This window comes from Bos indicus x Bos taurus, chromosome 14, assembly GCF_003369695.1.
Source record: "Bos indicus x Bos taurus breed Angus x Brahman F1 hybrid chromosome 14, Bos_hybrid_MaternalHap_v2.0, whole genome shotgun sequence".
Classification (NCBI taxonomy): Eukaryota; Metazoa; Chordata; class Mammalia; order Artiodactyla; family Bovidae; genus Bos; species Bos indicus x Bos taurus.
In genome coordinates, this window is record NC_040089.1 from 52,381,106 (window position 1) to 52,407,206 (window position 26,101).

Consider the following 26,101-nt stretch of genomic DNA (forward strand, 5'->3'; position numbering starts at 1 on the left):
ATTTGTAATGCTGAAAAAGTTACAAATAAGATAGAATGACTGAGCATTTTTGGGAAATAACCTCAACAAATAAACTAACTTATTATGTTTCTATTACATGAATGGGAGGAGTATATTCATTTTTTTCCCTGTATATTTTAGCAAGGTATATTGGAGAGAGAATTCCAAAGAAGCTACAGTTAATAGTAACAGAATTATCAAGCAAAGAGCAATCTTTAAAGTAAAATGGGATTTGAATGTCTCTATAAGGGATATATGGTTTTAGTTATTGGAAATCCATTACCTCATAAAGCTGTCCTGTTGTCATAATGGACAACTCCATCTAATTTAAAGTTCTTCTGAACACTGAGTCTGTATCTTCTCCTTTTTAAGGCTTTTACTTGACTCTCATTTGACTTTCTGTCACAATGAATCTTCAACCATTTACTTAATTATCCTACACTTCTATGTATGCCAAACAACATTCACAACTTGCACAGAATCCGACTGGCAAATTGCATTATTTTTCTGTGACTCCTGTAACAAAGCACGAACTCACAAGTTTAAAACAACCGAAATTTATTCTTTCACGGTACTGGAAGCTGGAAGTCCCAAATCAGTCTTACTGCCCTGAAACAGCAGTGCTGACAGGACTGCACTCCTGCCACCGTCCAGCTCGCCTCTGCTCAGCCTCCAGGGAAGAGTCCTTTCCTTGCCTCTTCCAGTTCCTGGTAGCTGCCATCATTCCATGGCTTCTGACTTGTTCAGTCACTAAGTCGTGTCTGACTCTTTGCAACCCCATGGACTGTAGCACACCAGGCTTCCCTGTCCTTCACTGTCTCACTGAATTTGCTCAAACTCATGTCCGTTGAGTCAGTGATGCCATCCAACCATCTCATCCTCTGTCATCCCCTTCTCCTCTGACTACATCCCTTCAATCTCTGCTTCTGTGATCACATTGCATTCTCTTCTGTCTGTGTCAAATCTTCCTTGACATCTTATAAGATCATCTGTGATTGCCTTAAAGGCTCATTTAAATCATCTAGGATAGTCTCCCTATCTCAAGATATTTAGTTTATTCACATTTGAAAGATTCTTTCCCATACGAGGCAATATTTACAGGCTCAAGGGATCAGAACCTGATTATTTTGGGGAGTTATATTCACATATAAATGTCCAGAATTAAACAGATTTTCTTCTTCTTACAAAGGTAATAAGTTTTCCTCTAATCTACCCCATGGCTTGTCTCTTCTACATTTTTACCAACTCAATAACTTCTTTCCATGCAGAACCTTGCAGTATATTTTGCTTATTTCAAATGTCAACTCCTACAAGAATCCTTACTTCTGTTTTCTTTTTCTTGTTTTTTAAAGCCAAATATGACTTTTTCTTTTCTTGACTTGAAAAGAAGGAAAAGTCATATATGAAGAGAAAACTGACCATTTTTTAAGGAGTTGGTGATTATATTGCAATCATACAGTTTTAATTCCAGTCTTCCTCCTCTCCTGGAACATTGCCATTCGGCCTAAAGCCTGTCACACAGGCAGGGTATCTGTTGCCATGTGGCACTCACCTCTGGAAAAGAGGCATAAGCATTTATTTGAATGGAAGAATGGTGATAGCCTATTTTGTGGATAAGAAAAATTTTAATGAATGCAATTGTTAGAAGTATTTAGTAAATAAGTGAAATGCTTATATTTATAACAGACCTTAGCTAAAAAGAAATAAATTTATTTGAATAAGACTATTCCTTTACCTCCTCCTAAACTATAAAATATGTAATAAACAAAGAAAAATAGACAACATCCATAGTTGTGAGGGTTCTGTGGGTTCTTGCAAAAATTCAAGCTGTGCCAAGTGAAGTGCAACAAAGTAACACATGCCTCTTTCTTTAAATAAAATTTGATAGACATGAGAGAATTATACTCAGCATTTCCCTTACCAACTTTGTGAATCTTCACAGTGATTTAGTTATCATGATGCTGTTTATAAAAATATAATCATTTATGAAATTAATCTTTAAAAGACATATCCAAATCAGTTATAAAGTATTATTTTTGGTTATTCATATTGAAATATATCAAAAATGTGTATAAGGGATTATTATGTTAGTTTGTAAAATAAAATAAAAACAGGAAATTTAACAAAGATTATACAAAGTAAAACATAATAAAATGTATCCAGGATAAACCTAGTTCAAAAAGATATATATTATAGTCTTATATGGTGCTTTGTGTGGGCCAGAAATCTGCTTATATCCTAATAGGTAAAGCAGATGAGAAAAGTCAGTACAAAAGAATCAAACATTCTAAAACAAAACAAAACAAAAATTAATCAATTGTTTGGAACATGGCTTAATTCAGATTCTAGGCACTAAGACATTGGATTAACGCAATAAGGTGGTGACGGACATTCTCAGTGCTATACCAGTAGTGAACACTGCTAGATACCTCAGAGGCTTTTATTATAAAAGTCAGTGTGTGTATGCCAGTGCCATAAAGGCAATGATCGTTTCTGTTAAAATGCTTCCATGGAGAGCCACAATGATATGGTCCAGGCTTTGAGCTCTCTCTTCCAGAAGAGATGAGTGAACTATAGTATATGCATCACATTAGAAGTATGTGTTCTTACAGATAATTATTATTTCATAGGTGCAAGTTGTCAGCTTTGCTACAGAACATAATTGGGATTCTCTGGACTTTTATGATGGGGGAGACAACAATGCCCCAAGACTTGGAAGTTATTCAGGTAAATAAGAGAACTAAGTTTAATTAAAATCTCTCTAGCTCTTGCTCTAAAGCCCTCCCTAGATCTTTGACTTGGTGGTTTTAATTTTGCTTTTTACAAACTATATGCAAAGAACTAAACTACAAGGTAGAAGTTTGAAAGGCTTTAAAGGCAATAAAATTGAAATTGCTATTTAAAACCTTACTACACAGTGTTACTGTATTTGAGTAATTATTTATTTATGCTTTTTGTGTTAATAGCAATATTTTTAGCTGAGCCTTGGCTCAGAAATAGTATATATGCTCCTCTCCCTTAAGAAAAAGGATGAGAAGTAATAGTTAAAAATTAGACAATGCCTGAAATTTATAATATATTCACTTGATAGAATGTTATGCAGCCATTAAAACAATTATAGAGATTATGTAACAACATGGTAAGTGCTACAAGGTACTGTTGTATGAGAAGAAAGAGAATAAGAAATTAATTCTATGAAATGAATTAAATTATATAAAAATCATACTATATACATATGTGTCAAGACCAGAAGATTTTATAATTTGTTATGGTTTGTGAAGGTAGTTTGTGCATTAATCTAACAGCTTCTTACAACATATTTAGAGTGAAATGAAGTTTCACTTTAACTGTATGCTTTACTTTAATTTGGGTTATAGTGTTTAACTCTAGAAATATAAACATAGCTAAACTATGAACTCAAATATTTCAGATACAGAATTTTGAGTGTCATTAAGTTTTTAATAGATTTGAAAATGAAGATGTTAATCGACTTTTCAGCACCACCATTGACGAAAGCAAAGAATAAATATCTAGAGTAAGAATAATTTGTTTTAGGCATTACAAATATTCTGGAAATAGATTTAAAAAGAAATTTTTCTTGGAAAAATTGTATGAATTTTTGTGTGTATGCATTTGTCTGTAATAGACTTGGTATAATACTTTCTGAATGATAAGTATAATAACTAAATGGCAAAAAGTGATAAATAATAACAGCTGTTGATTACCAAGTGCTAGCTCTGTGTGAAGCTTGTCATACATTTCCTCATTTGATCTTTCCAGCAGCTCTGGTAGGTGATTGACACTAAAAGAAATTAAGTTGCCCGAGGTTGTACATCTAACATTAGAATGAGACTGGGACCCGGCTGGTGTGACTCCACAGTCAAAGCTCTTAATCACTAAGATCTTCTAAGAGATCAAAGGCAGTCAGGGTGACCTCTGAGTTTCTGTTTACCTCTGTCTTCACTGATTCAGTTAGGACAGTATAAATCAGAGAGCAAGGTCAGCTAGGTGGGGGAAACAATTGTGTGTTTTGTAATGAATTTGTCCTGGTTTCTCTTATAGAAGACTCAGTGGTTAAGGTTCATAGTGTTGTGGAAAGTATGAAGTAACTAGAAAATTACCAAAAAAATGTTGGTAGCCCTATCAACTCATATGCTTGTTGAATTTTATCTTGAGACACAGTTGAAAGTTATTTTTATGCTTGTCATTTGAAATTGCTTCAGTTGTAATCTTAAGGATCTTAAACTATAGTGTCAGATAGTCAAAAAGTAATTGGTTCAAGTAGATATTTTCAATTCAATAATTGAATAAATTAAAGTTGATTTCCTATAGAAGTTCAGAAGAACAAGATTATAAAGCATTTGCTAAAAGACAAGGCAGGCAGTAGTTCATAATTGGCATTTTTTAAATTCTAACAACCAGCTTTGCTGTTGTTATAAGAAACATCAAGGTACTTCACCTGATATAGAAAAAAGTGTATATACTTATATATCACAATAAAGGGTGATAAATGAATATTTCTTTAAACCCATATAAAATTAGTTATTATTTCATCAAAACACATGCAAATTTTAAAACTCAATTTATTATCTTGTACATGAATTATTGAAATCCACATGAAATTCCAAATATTTATTTTAGGTGACTAGTAAATTTTTCTGCTTTTCATCAGCTTTGTTTGCTGTTACCTATTTTAGGGAGCCATCTAACGTGCTCTCAAAGGTCTGTCTCCTTGGAGATAGTCAAGAACAGTAATATGAAAGACAAATATATGAGAAATATTTTTATTTAAAAATTCTTATAAGACATTTTAATAATATATAATTTCACTTATAACTTGTTGGCTGATTAATAGTTAACTTAGTTTTATTATATTACTTATTATGTGATCACTAAACCACTTTTTCAATTATCATTTCAGGAACAACAATACCCCATCTTTTGAATAGTACATCTAATAATCTATATCTAAATTTTCAATCAGACATCAGTGTTTCTGCTGCAGGATTTCACCTTGAATACACAGGTAAATAAAATATGTGCTGTCCAAGACAATTAAGAAAAATCATATTAATTTTCAATATTAATTTTCTGAATATAGAAAGTTAACGGACTTTGTCAAAATAAAACATCTTACTTTAAGATTTCTGAAGTGTTTATTCAATTCAACTAGAAAATTATATGTATAAAGTTCTGATGATTTTCATCAGAATTTTCAGGTATTTTCTTATTTAAAAAATTTTAAATGCACTTAACATAAGATTTCCCTTCTTAACAAAAATCTGAAGTGTACAATCCAGTACTGTGAACTGTAGGCACCGTGCTGTGCAGCAGATTTCTAGAACTTGACTCCCCTGCTTAAATGAAGCCAGTCGATAAACAGCTCCTCGTTCTCCCTCTTCTCAGCCATTAGAAACCACCAGTTTATTGTCATGTCTAATGAGTTTGACTATTCTAGATACTCTGTATAAGTGGTACCATGTAGCATTTGTCCTTCTGTGTCTGGCTTATTTCACTTTTTCTTATTAAAGAGACTCATCTTTCCATCTTGAGTATTCTTATCTCGCTCATCAAATATTAGTTGACTGTATATGCAAGGGTTTATTTCTGGGCTCTCAATTCTATTACATTGTTCTATGTGTGCATTTTTATGCCAGGACCATACTATTTAAGTTACAATATCTTTGCAATGCAATTTAGAATCAGAGGGAATGATATTTCTAGTTTTGTTCCTTCTCAGGATTGCTTTCGATATTTGGAAACTTCTGTGGTCCCCTATGGAGCTTCCCTGGTGGCTTTGACTCTAAAGAATCTGCCTGTGATGTGGAGACTGGGGTTCAATCCCTGTATCAGGAAGATCCCCTTGCAAAGGGAATGCTTATCACTCAAGTATTCTTGCCTGGGGAATTCCAGAGGCAGAAAACCCTGAGACCACAAAGAGTTGGACATGACTAAAGCTTTCACTTTCATGAATTTTAAGCTTTTTTTTTTCCTATTTATTTGAAAAAAAAAATCCCATTGGAATTTTGGTAAAGACTGTATTGATTCTATACGTGGCTTTGGGCAGTATGGGCAACTTTGGAAATACTAGTTCTCCATATTCAGTTCAGTTCAGTTCAGTCGCTCAGTCATGTCCAACTCTTTGTGACCCCATGGATGGAACACACCAGCTGGGCCTCCCTGTCCATTACCAGCTCCTGGAGTTTACTCAAATTCTTGTCCATTGAGTTGGTGATGCCATCCAGTCATCTCATCCTCAGTCGTCCCCTTCTCCTCGCACTTTCAATCTTTCCCAGCATTAGGTTCTTTTCAAATGAGTCAGTTCTTCCCATCAGGTGGCCAGAGTATTGGAGTTTCAGCTTTAGCATCAGTCTTTCCAATGAATATTCAGGACTGATTTCCTTTAGGATGGACTGGTTGGATCTCTTTGCAGTCCAAGGGACTCTCAAGAGTCTTCTCCAACACCACAGTTCAAAAGCATCAATTCTTCAGCGCTCAGCTTTCTTCACAGTCCAACTCTCACATCCATACATGACTGCTGGAAAAACCATAAGTTTGACTAGACAGACCTTTGTTGACAAAGTAATGTCTCTGCTTTTTAATATGCTGTCTAGGTCGGGCATAACTTTCCTTCCAAGGAGTCTTTTAATCTCATGGCTTCAGTCACCATCTGCAGTGATTTTGGAGCCCAAGAAAATAAAGACTGTTTCCATTGTTTCCCCATCTATTTGCCATGAAGTGATGGGACCAGATGCCATGATTTTAGTTTTCTGAATGTTGAGCTTTAAGCCAACTTTTTCACTCTCCTCTTTCACTTTCATCAACAGGCTCTTTAGTTCCTCTTCACTTTCTGCCATAAGGGTGGTGTCATCTGCATATCTGCGGTTATTGTTATTTCTCCCAGCAATCTTGATTCCAGCTTGTGCTTCTTCCAGCCCAGCATTTCTCATGATGTGCTCTTCATATAAGTTAAATATCTCCTTAGTGGGGGAATATTTCATTTGTGGTAATTTAAGAATCTGTCCACTTGTGGGGGCAGACCATATTAACTAGACGTAAGCATTTTAAAGAACTTCCTTTTGTATGCAGAAGCCTCCAAAATCACTGGTTGAGCTATAAGAACATAGTAACCTCTGTAAGAGAAAACTGTATATTTTAAATGAATAGAAACAGGACCTTTAAGAAAATTTTTTAAAAATTAGTTTCAATATTTAGAAAAAGCAGAATACTTATCCAGTAGGGTACTGGAAAAAATAATGTTGTGTGTGTGTGTGTGTGTGTGCATTACAAATAAGGTAGGTCTAATAACTTTTCTGCATTGAGAAGACACACATTTTACTGCACATCTTTGGTATTTCATTTCTGACAATCCCTGAAATAAAAGTTCTGCCCACAGGGTAACATAAGGAAGTAATCACATTGGGGAAATAACAGTCTCATAATCACACTATGAATACCAACAACAGATGCAAAAGACATTAACATTTGCTATAAAAAGGACAGATCTTGTGTTTTCTTTCTTTTTAACCAAGAAAGTAGGCTCTTTCTATATTCCTAAAGGAATATTTCAAGTTGTAAAGGTTTCAGGAAACATGGCAGGTATTATACCTTGGGAAAAGGAAATTTGGCTGAGATTTCTTCTAGCAAGTGAATATTTTCTCTGTCTGATTTTCCTACTCACTCATGAGGTATTTCAGGGAAAAAAAAAACAAAACAAAACAATCTCAATTATCTGATGGCACAAGATATTAGACAGATAGGCCTTGTTTTATATTTACTTAAAAGGGAAATGCTGACAAGTGGCTGATATTTGTCTTAGAGTACAATTTTGCTTCTTTAACTTGGGATCATGTCATTTTAACTTTGAAATGTGTTATTATGATTACGATCATACAAGTCTGATGTTCCTTCTGCTCAATTTATCATTCTCATGCCTTCGTCTCATTAATATTTCTAAAGGCCCACTTTGATCATTTCATATCATTATTTTCCTGTTATCTACTGAAAAAAGGCAGCAATTAGTTTCCTCTCCTCATGTTCTTATTGTCTCCCAAAATGAGAACAAATTCACTTGTTTATTTATCAAATTTTAATTGAATAGCTACTAGATGTTAGGTATACTTTCTAAATGTAAGTGCTACGTACTTGTATCAGATCCAGTCCTAAAAAAAAAAAAAAAAAAAAGCTTCAGACTAACTGAAAACAAGGACATACAAACAGCCATAATTGCAAAATTACAGTGTAAACACTATAAGTATAGTTTATGTAAGTTGATGCTTCTCTGATAATTGTACACTGTAGTTATCTCAAAGTCTTGTTGAAAATCCAGGTAATGAGACTCAACCCCAATAGATCAAGTCAGTCTTTATGAGATTCAGCAAACCATGTGTACTTTTACCAACCTCCCAAGGTTACTCTCACAATGGCTAAAGTATGATATCATATGTAATGTAGATGATGTCAGAGAAGGTAGTGATCAAAACTCTTATGGGTTACTCATAGTAGAGTCAGGGAAGACGTCACCAAAGGACAAATCTAAGTGCTTTTTTCCAGATAAGAATTAAAGTATAGATATAGAAATAGCTTGGACTTTTAACAGACCTCCTAGAATGTAAAAATGTTAGTTCTTTATCGGGTCTGACTCTTTGCAATCCCATCTCTGTAGCCCTCCAGGATCCTGAGTCCATAGGATTCCCCAGGCAAGAGTACTGGAGTGGGTTGCCTTGCCCTTCTGCAGGGGATCTTCCTGACTCAGGAACTGAACCTAGGTCTCCGGCATTGCAGGCAGATTCTTTATTGTTTGAACCATGAGAGAAGCCCTTCCTAGAATGTAGGTGGACATAAGATAATGTATGCTGAAATCAGACTTAGGTTTCTGTCTTGGCACTGCCATTGATGGCCTTGTGACATTAAGTGATTTCTAAGATTCCCTAAGAATCCAGTTTCCTTACCTGTAATATGTGATAATAGTAGCATGTAACTTGAAAGATTGTGTCAGAGTTCAATGAGATCATCCATACAAAGTGTTTCTCATATGACCAGGTACATAGCAAACCCTCAGTAGATATCATGTTTTCCTAAAAATGAGATGAACCCACATGACTGGAGATGTTATGGAAGAGATTCAATGAAGGGGTTTCAATTTGAGGAATAAGATAATCAATTTTGAATTTTAAAAGTCCCTTTTATTTTAAAAAGGGATGAGTGCATTGCAGGAAGAGAATATGCTGAAGAAAAGGAGTAGCAATTGTTCAAATGAGAAACTCTGAAGATGATTATTGTGGTTTTGTAAATGAAATGTTAAAAGATGCAGGAAATAATGAGGTGAAATTGAAAGATTTATGGCCAGTTAGGTGTTGGAGATGAGAAAGAGAGAGGTGTAGAGGATGATTTTCATGTTTTGGTGTTTTGATTTTTACTTTAGATCATATCACTTTGTATATGATCATAGTTTTTCTTTATTTCTTTGGCAAGCTGATTACTTTTTTAGACGTTTTATTTGATTTTTAGAACTTAGACATGGAATTAAATAAAGATCAACACAAGTACTTTTATTTATCTGTAATATTAGACAGCACACCTTGTACTGGGATCTAGGAACCAAAAATACTTCCTAATTTAACTAATGTTAGTATCAGTTTAGGGATAAGATTTCAAGAATGAAACTCACTCATGTTGCTATTCAGGGTCTTTTGTGTTTCCATACAAATGGAAACTAGGAATAAAACTACCATATGATGCAGCAATCCCACTATTCAACATATACTCTGAGAAATCCACAATTCAAAAAGACACATGTACCCCACTGTTCACTGCAGCATTATTTACAGTAGCCAGGACAGGAAAGCAACCTAAATGTCCATTGAGAGATAAATGGATAAAGAAGTTGTAGTACATATATATAATGGAATATTACTCAGCCCAAAAGGAATGCAATTGGGTCTTTCATAGTGATGTGGGTTAACCTAGAGTCTGTTATACAGAGTGGAAGTAAGTCAGAAAGAGAAAAACAAATACCATATCAACTTCACTTTCACTTTTCACTTTCACGCATTGGAGAAGGAAATGGCAACCCACTCGTGTTCTTGTCTAGAGAATTCCAGGGACAGGGGAAGCTGGTGGGCTGCCATCTATGGGGTTGCACAAAGTCAGACTTGACTGAAGTGACTTAGCAGCAGTAGCTTAGCAATGCATATATATGGAATATATAAAGTTGTAGTACGAATTAACATATTTACAGTGCAAGAATAGAGACACAGACTTGGTGACATAGTGGGGGAGGAAAGAGTGGGACAAATTGAAAGAGTAGTACTGACATATATACACTAGCATGTGTAAAATAGATAGTAAGAAGCTGCTGTATAACACAGGGAGCTCAGCTCAGTGCTCTGAGATGACCTAGAGGGGTGGGGTAGGAGGTGTGGGTGGGATGGAGGCTCAAGAGGAAGGGGATATATGTACATTTATAACTGATCTGCATTGTTGTACAGCAGAAATTAACAAAACATTGTAAACCAATTATATTCCCATTAAAAAAAAAAGAATGAAACATATTAAAGGTTTATTTGGTACTACTTTCAACATAAGAAAAAAAAATGGTAGATGGATACAACATTTATATGTATGTAATCATCCAGACATCCTGGAATGTGAAGTCAAGTAGGCCTTAGAAAGCATCACTATGAACAAAGCTAGTGGAGGTGATGGAATTCCAGTTGAGCTATTCCAAATCTGAAAGATGATGCTGTGTAAGTGCTGCACTCAATATGCCAGCAAATTTGGAAAGCTCAGCAGTGGCCACAGGACTGGAAAAGGTCAGTTTTCATTCCAATCCCAAAGAAAGGCAATGCCAAAGAATGCTCAAACTACCGCACAATTGCACTCATCTCACACGCTAGTAAAGTAATGCTCAAAATTCTCCAAGCCAGGCTTCAGCAATATGTGAACCGTGAACTTCGTGATGTTCAAGCTGGTTTTAGAAACGGTAGAGGAACCAGAGATCAAATTGCCAACATCCGCTGGATCATGGAAAAAGCAAGAGAGTTCCAGAAAAACATCTCTTTCTGCTTTATTGACTATGCCAAAGGTTTTGACTGTGTGGATCACAATAAACTGTGGAAAATTCTGAAAGAGATGGGAATACCAGACCACCTGATCTGCCTCTTGAGAAATGTGTATGCAGGTCAGGAAGCAACAGTTAGAACTGGACATGGAACAACAGACTGGTTCCAAACAGGAAAAGGAGTTCGTCAAGGCTGTATACTGTCACCCTGTTTACTTAACTTCTATGCAGAGTACATCATGAGAAATGCTGGACTGGAAGAAATACAAGCTGGAATCAAGATTGCTGGGAGAAATATCAATAACCTCAGACATGCAGATGATACCACCCTTATGGCAGAAAGTGAAGAGGAACTCAAAAGCCTCTTGATGAAAGTGAAAGAGGAGAGTGAAAAAGTTGGCTTAAAGCTCAACATTCAGAAAAGGAAGATCATGGCATCCGGTCCCATCACTTCATGGGAAATAGATGGGGAAACAGTGGAAACAGTGTCAGTCTTTGTTTTCTGGGCTCCAAAATCACTGCAGATGGTGCCTGCAGCCATGAAATTAAAAGACGCTTACTCCTTGGAAGGAAAGTTATGACCAACCTAGATAGCACATTCAAAAGCAGAAACATTACTTTGCCAACAAAGGTTCGTCTAGTCAAGGCTATGGTTTTTCCTGTGGTCATGTATGGATGTGAGAGTTGGACTGTGAAGAAGACTGAGTGCTGAAGAATTGAAGCTTTTGAACTGTGGTGTTGGAGAAGACTCTTGAGAGTCCCTTGGACTGCAAGGAGATCCAACCAGTCCATTCTGAAGGAGATCAGCCCTGGGATTTCTTTGAAAGGAATGATGCTAAAGCTGAAACTCCAGTACTTTGGCCACCTCATGCGAAGAGTTGACTCATTGGAAAAGACTCGGATGCTGGGAGGGATTGGGGGCAAGAGGAGAAGGGGACAACAGAGGATGAGATGGCTGGATGGCATCACTGACTTGATGGACGTGAGTCTGAGTGAACTCCGGGAGTTGGTGATGGACAGGGAGACCTGGCGTGCTGCGATTCATGGGGTTGCAAAGAGTCGGACACAACTGAGCGACTGATCTGATCTGAATCATCCAATAATCAGTCAGTGATCTTTATATTTTATAGTTAACTTATTAGCCTTCTTATCTTTATCCACAAATTCCTTTTGACGTGTAACATAACATATTTGAAGTATAACATAATGGTAGCCAAAATCCTGCCTACCATACTGAAACACTGAGTATAGGCCTAGTCAACAGACTAAGGATGTACTGTAGAAATTTTGAAGAGAATTCAAGAGATTCATGAATAAAAGTTCAGTTTGGGTAAAGTTATTTTTCTGGCAGTAAAAACTGTTAAAAGTTATTGAAGGATTATGTAATTCTTTCTGGAAACTTCTGAATTTAGGAATACACACTTGTCTTCCATGGTGACTTTGAAAGCTGTTTTGCAAAGGATTTAGAAATGGGTTAAATGCCTTCTTGAAGTTATTTATTATCCAGTTAGGATTTAGAGGTTAGACAAACTATGATAATCAATAAAAAACTGACTATAAATTCAGTGTTCTCTTAATACATATTCCAGATGTATAATTCAGAAGAAATATTCTGTAGCAGACAAAAATTATTTAGAACCCCATTTTTACATCTATTCTAATCTTTGATTTCCATAGATGGAAAAACATTTGAATTTGAGTTATAAAATTCTAGAAAACAGAGATTAATATTTCTACCTTTTGATCTTGAAATACTTTTAAAAATCTTTTTCCAGCTTTATTGAGAAATAGTTGACATACATCACTGTTTAAGGTATACAAAAAAGGTGGTTCGATTTATATATGTTGTGAAATGATTAATGCAATAGGTTTAGTTAACGTCTATCATCTCATATATATGCAGTAAAAAAAAAAAAGGAAAAAAAGCATTTCTCCTTGTAAAGAGAACATTTAAGATCTACTCTCTTAACAAACATGTATCATAGAAAAGTGTTAACTATAGCCATCCTGTAGTGGTTTATACCCCTAATTACATTACACTCATTTATCTTTTTACTGGAAAGTTATACCTTTTGACTACCTTCATGAATATATTTATTAGTATTACAAACTGTACTCTCTTAGAGGTTGTAGTTCCACAAATCAGGGTAAATCTTCTAAGTTACACACAAAGTGAGATAATAAATATAAATTTGGAAATATTCTCAATAACATTTTTCTGAGATGTTGATATATTCTATTAATTTTATGCTATTAAATTATCTGATATATAATGAGATAACCGATATTAATGAAAAGACTTTTTAAAAGTCAGTTTTTCTGTCTGTTAATAACTAAAGAAATTGGACATTGAAGAGAAAGAAGGTAGGCGGAAGACATGTTTGCCTAGCAACTTTGGAAGGCCGCAAATATTTATATCAGAGTTCCAGAGTTTAAAGGATACAGTTTTCTCTGCTTAATCGAGATAAGCTGAAAAACACTTATTAAAAGAGTCTGATTTACGTTTTTCTATTTTCTGATATGAGTGATCATAATTTGACATGAAGATGCATCATTATTTGTATTGGAAATTGTACTGGTGTTCTGGTTAATAGTCATGTGTACTAGTGTAGTTAGGTGTGCTAACATTCTGTTTTAGTAGTCATGTAAATAGAAGTAGCTGCTCTGAGTTAGTATATTTTTTCCAGCATTGTTCACATTCTTTCTGTTTCCTGATCCACAAGAGCACTAGAAGGTGGGAATCTATTAATCAGTTTGTGTGTGTGTGTGTGTGTGTGTGTGTGTGTGTGTGTGTGTATTTTAAACATATGTGATTCTGGTTATAATTGTATGTCTTGCATAAATGTATTTGTTGCTAGGGAAAATGTTCCTAGTGCGTGGAATGCCATTAGTTGTATCAGTGTTGGGTAGGCTTCCACAAAAAGAACCTGTAGTTTCTAGTTGCTCTTGTTACTTGAATTCAGGTCCAGCCTCATCATTTTGAAATGATCATTTGATTGTAACATACATATGCAGTTTTCCTCATACTTCCTATTTGTGGAGGCACACTTTTAAATCCCACTAATGGAAAATCCAGCACCTTCCCTGGTAGCTCAAACAGTAAAGAGTCTGCCTTCAGTGAAGGAGGCCCAGGTTCGATCCCTGGGTTGGGAAGATCCCGTGGTGAAGGAAATGGCAATTCACTCCGTATTTTTGCCTAAAAAAATCCCATCGACAGAGGACCCTGGCAGGCTACAGTCCATGGGGTCGTGAATAGTCGAACATATCTGAGCCTCTTCACTAGCACCTAATGGAAAATCCTAGAGGGACTGTGAACATTTATAAATCAATGAACAGTTTTTGGTCTTGAACTTATAAAATGAACTTATTTTAAAAAGGGAAACTATATAGTAATTGTGTTTGAAAATTTATGGGTGCTCAAAGATCTCAGGATGTAGTCTCTGAGGAAGACAAAGGTAATGTCACCATAATGAATAATTTTTTCCCTCCTCCCACACCTGAGATCATTCATTATATCTACTACTAATAATTTTGCTGTAAATCTTATAAAAACTCATGTGGCCTGAAAACATCTTTCCATGTTGTGCAATAGTTGGAAGGCTAGTCTGAGTACCCAAATTATAAAAATAGTTGTAAAATAGTCAATGCTAAGGAATGTATTCATTTAAATGTAGTTTATAAATAACAAAAGGTTTCAATTCAACACAATAGTTATTTTATTGCTTTCCTTCCTTGAACAATATGCTTAAGACCTAATGCATTAGGTCTTAAGTTTATTTTTATAACCACAAAAAATGGGCTAGTTAGATAATTGATTATTTGTGAAAAAATAGTGATTTGTGATTAGTGATTTGTGATTTGTGAAAATAGTGATTTGTGAAAAAGGTAATTATATTTTTACCTAAACTAATTGTCTTATTCTACTTCATGTATATCATCTTGTAACTATTAATTTTAGAAACACCTCCTGTCCAAGTTAAATTGTTAATGTTTGTCATTTCTAATTTAAATTTGCTATTAACCTAGACTATATTACATGCAAATATGTGTAATTGATCTTTATAAACACATTTCACTCCTTAAACCTATAAGGCCATTCTAGTTTTGGCATAGTTTACTCTTTTATCCAAATTTATTTCATGATCATCTCATTGATTTTTCATGTCTTTGTGGTATTGATTTAGAGATGGTTCTTAATTAGAGAGTCTCTGAATTCATAAAACATTGTGTTTGTGTAGTTCTAAAGTTTCTCTAGTTATATCTTGAGCTATTGTAGTAACACTGCTCCTAGTCTTCTGGATTTTCTTATAGAAGCTTCTCTTTGTGAGTCAATCACAAAACTGAAGGTCCTTAAGTTTGGGGCTTTATGTAAATCTTTATATGTGTTCTTTATATTACTAGAATATTTATGTGAGATCTATTGGTCTTAAACATAGAGACATGCTTTCATGACAATAAATATATATATATATCCTTTATCTAGAATCCAAATGTACAACCTAACTTCCATGCTTAAAACCATTCAGTAATGCTAGTAAATGTTTTTTGAGGGCATCCTGTGTTCCTGAAACTATCTAATTCTTATACATGTATTGTTTTCTTTATGCACCAAAATATTCATGTGGAGTTGGTATAATTTTGCATCTATTTTATAGGTGAGGAGACTGAGACATAGAGATTATCTCAGATTTTACCACAAAAAGGCAAGAAACTAGTGGAACCAGAATGCACACAGAGTACATAAGTTTTGTTCTTAATAACTCTGAATTTTACCTCCATTAACCACAGTAGGAAAATACAAACTTCTACATTGATTAAGATTACAAGATTGTTTATATAGTCTATATCCTGTCTCCCTTTTCAGCTTCATTTTTAACTGCCCTTCCCAAAACACTATAATATGTTTTACAAAAAATGCTCCCCTTTTTTCTTCCATAAAAGAAGGAAAAATAACATAAAACATTATCCACTTAACATGCCAAGACAGCATACTCACCTTCCTCTTTATTATTATGAACTGATAAAATATATATATTTTTTAGTACTCACACAGGTTAGTTTCTATGAAATAATTATTTAAATAGAAGACAGCCTTCTTATATTGTGCTTGTTCTGCTACTCTGAAGCCATCTTTTAAAACAACCCCCTCTCTAGCTCTACCCAGAATTTCTTCAGAGCATGGTTGCTTATGTTGCTAATTGATCTTTGCTTTTCCAGCATGTGTGTAACACAGTAAGAACATACAATTGGTACCAGTAATTGCTCATGTAATGAATGAATGGTCCCTACCTGCCAGATTCTATTTATCATTTTACTTATCTTTATTCTTTAGACTAAAATTTTATAGGTAGAATCTATCACTGGGGTTTCCCAGGCGGCTCAGTAGTAAAGAATCTGCTTGCCAATGCAGAAGACGCAAGAGACATGGGTTCGATCACTGGGTGGGAAAGAGCCCCTACAGTAGGAAATGGCAACCCACTCCAGTATTTCTTGCCTGGAAAATTCTGTGGACAGAAGATTCCTTACAGGCTACAGTCCATGGGATCACAAAGAGGCAGACATGATTGAGCGACTGAGCATACACACAAACACACATTTATTACTGAGTACTCAGTTTTTCAGAATAATGCTAGGTCAAATGTTAAATAGGTAAACATAAGTAAGAAAAGTTGAGAATCAGGGTAAACATGAGCGAAGCCTGTACCACATATTTCTAAACTTACACTGCTACTCGTCAGTGACTTTTTAAAAAAAAAATTATTTTAATTGGAGGCTAATTACTTTACAATATTGTGGTGCTTTTTGCCATACATTCACATGAATCAGCCATGGGTGTACATGGGTTCCCCATCCTGAACCTCCCTCCGACCTCCCTCCCCATCCAATCCCTCAGGGTCATCCCAGTGCACCAGCCCTGAGCACCCTGTCTCATGCATGGAACCTGGACTGGCGATCTATTTCATATATGATAATATACATGTTTCAATGCTATTCTCTCAAATCGTCCCACTCTTGCCTTCTCCCACAGAGACCAACAGTCTGTTCTTTACATCTGTGTCTCTTTTGCTGTCTTGCATGTAGAGTCATCATTACCATCTTTCTAAATTCCATATATATGCATTAATATACTGTATTGGTGTTTTTCTTTCTAACCTACTTTGCTCTGTATAATAGGTTCCAGTTTCATCCACTTCATTAGAACTGATTTAAATGCATTCTTTTTAATAGCTGAGTAATATTCCATTGTATACCAGAGCTTTCTTATCCATTTGTCTGTCAATGGACATCTAGGTTGCTTCCATGTTCCAGCTATTGTAAACAGTGCTGCAATGAACATAGGGGTACACATGTCTCTTTCAGTTCTGGTTTCCTTGGTGTGTATGCCCAGCAGTGGGATTGCTGGGTCATATGGCAGTTCTATTTGCAGTTTTTCAAGGAATCTCCACACTGTTCTCCATAGTGGCTGTATTAGTTTGCATTCCCACCAACAGTGTAAGAGGGTTCCTTTTTCTCTGCACCCTTTCCAGCGTTTATTGTTTGGAGACTTTTTGATAGCAGCCATTCTGACCGGCGTGAGGTGGTACCTCATAGTGGTTTTGATTTGCATTTCTCTGATAATGAGTGATGTTGAGCATCTTTTCATGTGTTTGTTAGCCATCTGTATGTCTTCTTTGGAGAAATGTCTGTTTAGTTCTTTGGCCCATTTTTTGATTGGGTTGCTTATTTTTCTGGAATTGAGCTGCAGGAGCTGCTTGTATATTTTTGAGATTAATTCTTTGTCCGTTGCTTCATTTGCTAGTATTTTCTCCCATCCTGAAGGCTGTCTTTTCACCTTGCTTATAGTTTCCTTTGTTGTGCAAAAGCTTTTAAGTTTAATTAGATTCCATTTGTTTATTTTTGCTTTTATTTCCATTACTTTGGGGGGTGGGTCATAGAGGATCCTGCTATGATTTACATCAGAGAATGTTTTGCCTATGTTTTCCTCTAGGAGTTATATAGTTTCTGGTCTTACATTTAGATCTTTAATCCATTTTGAGTTTATTTTTGTGTATGGTGTTAGAAAGTGTTCTAGTTTCGTTCTTTACAAGTGGTTGAGTTTTCCCAGCACCACTTGCTTTTGAAGTCGAAATTGTTCTGTCTGAAAAACTTTATTGACAGACATTTACGTTACATTTTGTTATTCAGTCTCTCAGTCATGTCCAACTCTTTGCAACCCCATGGACTGTGGCATGCCAGGCTTCCCTGTCCTTCACTGTCTCCCAGAGTTTGCTCAAATTCATGTCCATTGGGTTGGTGATGCTATCTAACCATCTCCTCCAGTGCGTTCTTCTCCTGCCTTCAATCTTTCCCAGCGCCAAGGTCTTTTCCAGTGAGTTGGTTTTTTACATCAGGTGACCAAAGTATTGGAGTTTCACTTCAGCGTCAGTCCTTCCAATGAATATTTAGGGTTTATTTCCTTTTGGATTGACTAGTTTGATCTCCTTGCTATCCAAGGGACTCTCAAGAGTCTTCTCCAGTACCACAGTTCAAAAACATCCATTCTTTAGCTTTCAGATTTATGGTCCAACTCTCACATCTGTACATGACTAGTGAAAAAACGATAGTTTTAACTGTAAGGACCTTTGTTGACAAAGTAATGTCTCTGCTTTTTAATATGTTGTCTAGGTTTGTCATAGCTTTTTTTCAAAGGAGCATGCATCTTTTAAATTCATGGCTGCAGTCACCATCTGCAGTGATTTTTGAACCCAAGAAAATAATATCTGTCACCGCTTCCTCATTTCCCCCTTCTGTTTGTCATGACGTGATGGGACCAGATGCCATGATCTCAGCTTTTTAAATGTTGAGTTTTAAACCAGCTTTTTCTCTTTTCCTCCCTCATTAGGAGGCTCTTTAGTTCCTCTTCACATCCTGCCATTAGAGTGGGATCATCTACATATCTGAGGTTGTTGGTATTTCTTCCAACAATCTTGATTCCAGCTTGAGCTTCATCCAGGCGAGCATTTTGCATGATGTACTCTGCATATAAGTTAAATAAATAGAGTTAAAATATACATGTACATGTTATATAATAATATGTGACAAGTTGTGTTTAGTAGATTAGTTAATACAAGGTACATTCTGTTGAAAAAGTCTGTATACTTATCATTGCTGATTTCTCCAAGTCCTGCAACTAGTAGCCCAGCTCATATTGAATTCATCCTTTATCACCTTCTACATTATTCTCAAACCATTATCTTATAATGATAAATATTAAATGCCAAGTGATAATTCTAACATATTAAAAAAAATCATTAAATGTGGTGTAAACCTAGAAATAATAGTTATTTTGTATCCATTAGAGAAATTTTTTAAATTGAATACCTGCAGTATTCTTAAAATAAGATCTTCACTATCATTGAATACAAGCACTGGTCCAAAGACATATGGTTCAGTTCCTGTTGATTTCTTTTGCATGCATGCTAAGTCACTTCAGTCGTGTCCAATTTTTTGCAGCCCTATGGACTGTAGCCTGCCAGGCTTCTCTGTCCACAGGAGATTCTCCAGGCAAGAATACTGGAGTGGGTTGCCATGCCCTCCTCCAGGGGATCTTCCTGACCCAGGGATCGAACCTGTGTATCTTAAGTCTCCTGCATTTGCAGGAAATAAATCCAGGATTTTTGGTTATTTTCAATAAATTTGTACATGGGTTGTCATGTCAAATTCATAAAGTGTTTTTTTTTTTTTTTTCCTTTTTACATAACAGTGTTACTGGGAGTCTTAGCAATAATTAAACTTTCTTCTCCCTTTCTCCCTATCTCATTGCATTAAGGATTTATTAAAATCATTATGGAATACTATATATGTATATTTTCAAAATGATCAAATACAAATGCTATGATTTACACCATTTTCTCCTTCAGATTGCTTTGTGAACAAAATTAAAGAATATTTTTGTTTATAAATGAACTTTTAAAGTTGAAGGACTGAGGTTTTAATGTTTACAGCCAGGGTAACTGCCCACAGTAATTTAACAGCATATATAATTAATTCTGTGCAACTTTTTATGTGGATTTTCCCTTGTATTCATTTCTGTTTGTTTTTGGCTATAGCACTTAATTCATTGAACCAATTCCCATTAAAAAATTTTACTCAAAGAGCATCTTTGATTGCCAGAGACATAATTTTACAAAATTTATACCCTTAAAGATGAAAATGACTCAATATGTTGATTGGCTAAGCTTAGTTAAGCAGGAGAGAGCTGTTTGAAACATTTTACAAATACCTTTTCTTTGTTGATTCCTGCAAATAACCTACTGGTATTGTTACTTAGAAAGCAGTGAAAAATAATAAAGAAGACATTTTTAAACTACTGAGTTTAATCACTCAGTTTTGTAAATTAAAAAAATGACTTAAAAATATGAACTGCAGTTTTTTAAGATATTTCTGTTTTATTTTCTTTAGTGCATGTAAAATAATTGAATGCAAAAAAAATGAGAGGGGTTGTTAATATATGACTTCTCTTTCTTATCTAATTACTTCATTAACTTATTTCCTCCCCTGAGACAATCTTATTAAACAGATTAGAGTGTCAAACTCAAACTTTTCTAGGAAAATAGAAGGCAATATGTTTTTATACCCCCAAATTCTCTACTAATTCTCATTTATCTACTAGATTTTATTGTTGTTATTCAGTCGCTCAGTCATGTCTGACTCTTTGCGACTCCAAGGACTGTAGCATGCCAGGCTTCCCTGTCCTTTACTGTCTCCCACAGTTTGCTCAAACTCATGTCCATTGAGTCGATGATGCCCTCCAACCATGTCACCCTTGGTCACCCCCTTCTCCTCCTGCCTTCAGTCTTTCCTGGTATCAGGGAAAAGGAAAGATACGTCCATCTACTAAATAAGTGATGTTAGTATTTGCATTCCATTATATAACTTTTAGAAATGCAGGAATATATAATAAAGTGCATAAAATCACCAATAATTTCATATCAAGAATCTTAACTACTGCTAATATTTCACATATTTCCTTTTGGTCATTTTTGTCTGTGATTATTTGCATATAAGAATTTTTAACATACAAAATTATTAATGCATAGTCTATAGAGTTTATATCATGTTTTAAGTTAAAACTTTCATAAATATTTTGCTATATGTACATACATTATGGAAAAAATCTCTCTTAAAAATGAGTCTCATTATTTTGTGGCATCACTGTGCAATATTTTCTTTATCCTCCCAGAGGAGAAAATCAACACTTTGGGAAATTAGTAGTTTTTTATGTATATGACCTTGACTAGAGTACTTGATAGAAAGAAAGAGAAATGAACATGTAATGAATTTAGCCTTCTTAGCAAAAATGATCACATAAATTACCTTAATGGTAAAGGATAATAAATGTACTGTTCAGAACATCCAGTATACTACTTTTCCTTGTTCTAAAGTAAACTCCGGGAGTTGGTGAGGCCTGGCATGCTGCAGTCCATAGGGTTGCAAACAGTCAGACATGACTGAGTGACTGAACTGAACTGAAAGGAACTGAAAAGGAAAGTGAAACCATATTGACCAGATGTATATGTTTATATCATAACTGTTCTATTTGGTTAATCATTCTTAGAAAGCTTTCTATAAAATCAGATGAGTTTAATGGATAAGACCCATTAGTGGATGTTGAATGAGATGAAAGTAAATGTAACATCATTTTTGTCTTTTCTTGGATTTCAAAAGTTATATGGAAAGTGAGACATTAACTCTTAAAAGGTAGGTCACAATTTAAGGATAACTTAACTTGCCTGGTTCTATAAATTCAAGATTACAAAAGATCAAGAAACATGGAGCTTGACATATGTTTAGAGACCTAGCTAATTGTGGCACCAGCATTGAAATTCTAGTCTATATGACTCAGTCTCCTTTTGGACTACCTCAAGTGCATTCCTAAATGACCAGTTTGCTCCTTGTCTTTACTACCTTACTTTCCAATCTAACCACAACTTTATACAGTCACTGCTTTTATTTAATTTTCTATCCTTTAATTTGTACCTACTCTCACCATTATGTTATTAGATAAAGTTTCTTCCATTTGCAAAGGCAGACATTTGTATTTATTAAGAAATATAATAGAATGCTCTTTCTTTCTCATTCTATTCATTCATCTTTACGAAGAATGTTTATTGAGTGCTTCCTTAAGACTGTGTGATTTAAGCCACCCTTATGGAATTTATATTCTCAGAAGGGGATATTGAATAATTAATTACATAATTATTCATTATTAATTTATGTCAAATGCAACAAAGATGATGGATAGGGTGGTGTTAAGTATGATGGCATCTATCAGAGAGAAATAACGTGGTCAAGGAGTGAAAGAATCTATATGATATTGTCATACTTTTTGTTGTTACTCAGTCACTAAGTCATATCCAACTCTTTGCGACCTCCTGGACCACGGCATGTCAGACTTCCCTGTCCTTCACTATCTTCTGGAGTTGCTTTCCTGAATCGTTGATGCCATCCAACCATCTCATCCTCTGTTGCCCCCTTCTTCTCCTGCCCTAAATCTTTCACAGCATCAGGGTATTTTCCAACAAGTCAGCTCTTCGCATAAGGTGGCTAAAGTATTGTTATTCTTTAGAATTTAGGTTTTAATGCTTTTTAAATAAATTATTATATACAGTGAATATTTATAATGAGTATACACATACGCACATAATGATTTTGGAGTGGTGACTGCTTCCTCTCATCCATTCAGATATGTATTGCATGCATGCTAAGTTGCTTCAGACATATTCAACTCTTTGCAACCCTGTGGACATAGCCCACTAGGCTCCTCTGTCCATGGGTTTCTCTAGGCAAGAATACTGGAGTGGGTAGCCATTTACTCCTCCAGGGGATCTTCCTGACCCAAGGATTGTACCTGGGTCTCTTACCTCTCCTACATTGGCAGACAGGTTCTTTACCACTAGCTCCACCTGGGAAACCATCAGATATGTATTAGATTAGCTCAAAATGTGAACTATAGAGAAATAGATAACAAACATTGGCTTCTATTGAAGATAAAAAGGTTTTTGATAGTAATATATTCACATGCTTAAAAAATGTTTTGGCAAAAAAAATCAAACAATTTTTGAGCACTTAAATGAATAATTTTATTTTATTTTTTTTTAATGAATAATTTTAGAAATAAGGCCATTTGCAGAAACATGGATTGACCTAGAGATTATCATACTAAGTGAAGTAAGTCAGAAAAAGACAAATACTGGATGGCACCACTTATATGTAAAACCTAAAATATGACACAGATGAACTAATCTATGAAACAGACTCAGACGTGGATAACAGACTTGTAGTTTCCAAGAGACAGGGAGGGTAGGATGGACAGAGTAGCAATTTGAGGTTTATAGATGTAAACTGTTTTATAAAAAATGGATAAACAATAGATCCTGATGTATAGCACAGAGAACTGTCTTTAATATCCTGTGATAAACCATATTGGAACATAATATAAAAAAGTACATATATATATATAAATATATATATTATATATATAATAGCTGAGTCACTTTGCTATACAGCATAAATTAACACAACATTGTAAGTGAAATATACTTCAATAAAAAATGCTAAACTAAATGAAACATTTTAGAAAAACATTTTACTTTTAGTATGCTTTTATTTTTTATATTGGGAAATAAGTTGTTAATGTAAAAATAATGGAAGTGTTTTGAATTATCATCTCCATTTCATAAAAAGCTACTAAGTGATATGAACAAAATAGCAAATATTTTTTAGTCATTTTACTTAGAATGTTTTAGAAATATAATTCCATTTTATTATCACAGTAAATTATTATTTTTATTTAGTGAGTTTCTTTTTAGGAATTTTTACTTGTATCACAGAAGAAGTTTAGGCTGAGAATTAAAGAAGAGTTTAGGTATAATCACACAGCTAATTAATGGTTGGTGCCATGAAAATTCAAATAGTTCTATGGTGTAGTTGCAAAATACATTGCTGTAACCATATACAGTTAAATCTTATTCACAGAATATCCTTAATGTCTCAGTGTAAATCTAGTTTTAATGACATCAATATTCAATTTTGGTAATTTAGGCATGATTTAAGCATTCATCATTTAAAAGTTACATTTTACTGCTAATTATTCTTAGCTATTGGTTTGGATTCCTGTCCTGAACCACAGACTCCTAGCAGTGGGATTAAAATTGGAGACAGATACATGGTTGGTGATGTAGTATCCTTTCAGTGTGATCAAGGCTATTCTCTTCAGGTAGGTCTATTTTAAAATTTTAGCTTTGAATTTCATTACCCTTTCAGAATATTTTAACAAATTAATGATTAATAATACAGAAGTTATAAAACAATACTGATCTCAGGCTGCATAATTTAACATTATTAAATCAAAAGGTATTCAATTTGTCAATGAAGTATTTGTGAGAGAAATTGCTGGAATGAACTAAATTGTTTTGTTTGCAAGTAATCAAAGATGATTTTGGAATCAAAATGAATGTTTCCTTTTATCTCTGTACACATAAGATATAAAAATTAAACTCCTAGATTTTCAGAATTTGCAAATAAAAATGAAAGTGCTACTTAAAGCATTAAATAAAGCTTCCATGATAATAAATTCCCCAGATTCATTAACAAAATGACTACAAATAAGTTTTGCTAAAATTATGGAGTTACAGTGTAAATTCTCAATTTATGTATTTATATTAATAATCTTTTGCAAGTTTTTTAAAGGGTCTGAATTTATGGCCTCATAAAAATCTCCCTAAAGCATAGACCTATTAAGAAATTAAGGGAAAAAAATGAGACAGAAACTATTTCACATGTTAAATCAATAAATTCCTTAGAGGAAATAAAATTTAAAATGAATGATTTATAGTCTTTAAACTTTTATTCCTAATTATTAGTCTCAGTAGAACATTAAGTTTTTCCAGACTCTATATAAATTTAATATACCTTAGTTGACTTTTCATATTTTTATAAAATAATTTTATAATCATTTTGTATCTATCCCACCTTGAATATTACAGCACTTTATTATAAACCACTATGTATATGGCTATTTCCCTTGTGTAATTATTGCAGTACCTTAGTAGAACATGTTTTGGTGGAACAATGTTAAAACCACAATTTTAATGTGATATAGAGTCTTAATTTTTCTACCAAAATCTTGTTATTTTTTTACATTTTAACACAAGTGTATATAATTACCTTCCTTGTTTTAAGTCACACTAAGATTTTCCATAGTATTAAAAATATTACAATGCAATATATTGTTTTCATAAGTATCATTCACTATCCTGTGTGATATTTAGACTTTTAAAAATGTGTACTGACCTGTACTGTCTTGTTTATATAGGGCCATTCTCATATTACATGTATGCCTGGACCTGTAAGAAGATGGAATTATCCAATCCCAATTTGTTTGGGTGAGTTAAAGAACTATAAATTATTGATTAGATGTTTTAAAGATAAACCTTGTATATGTTGTTTTTCAAACATAAAGTTTGACTTTTGCAGGTTTTATGAAAATTATATTCCCAGATAAATGTTTCCATTTTTTTTTTAATTTTAAAGTTTTACATTTTTTTGTCCCAACGTAATTATCAATGTATGGCTTAACACTACAAATTGAGAAACGGTATTAGGTTTTCTGATTCCCAGAGAGTTTTCTCAGTATAATGTTGTAGAATTACTCACACTCATAGATCAGGAAAACAAGTAAATATTCTATTGCTTACTCTTGAGCCAAAATAGGTAAGAAAACTAGAGTCTACCAAAGGGAGCATGACACCCAATGAGATGTATGATGTATCAAAAGAACACTTGAGACTTTGAAATTTGAGCCCAAATATTTACCCTAATTTAATGCAGCTTCCAGTTATTTCTATCCACCTTAATTCTTTTCATTTTTAAAATTCTGGTGTCTGTGTGCCACCATTAATATGCTGGGCTCTATAGAGTATGAAATCACTGCAGATGGTGACTGCAGCCATGAAATTAAAAGACGCTTACTCCTTGGAAGGAAAGTTACGACCAACC

The 26,101-nt window shown here is 34.3% G+C and overlaps 1 protein-coding gene across 2 annotated transcripts in view; it reads left to right on the plus strand.

Annotated features, from left to right (window-relative positions):
* CSMD3 (CUB and Sushi multiple domains 3) overlaps positions 1–26,101 on the plus strand; it is a 1,467,857-nt gene that overhangs the window by 1,286,544 nt on the left and 155,212 nt on the right. For both annotated transcript variants that reach the window (XM_027561290.1, XM_027561291.1), the window contains 4 exons: positions 2,631–2,727; positions 4,922–5,026; positions 24,202–24,320; positions 25,419–25,488. In XM_027561290.1, coding sequence (XP_027417091.1) covers positions 2,631–2,727; positions 4,922–5,026; positions 24,202–24,320; positions 25,419–25,488 — 391 coding nt within the window. The remainder of the gene's footprint in view (positions 1–2,630; positions 2,728–4,921; positions 5,027–24,201; positions 24,321–25,418; positions 25,489–26,101) is intronic.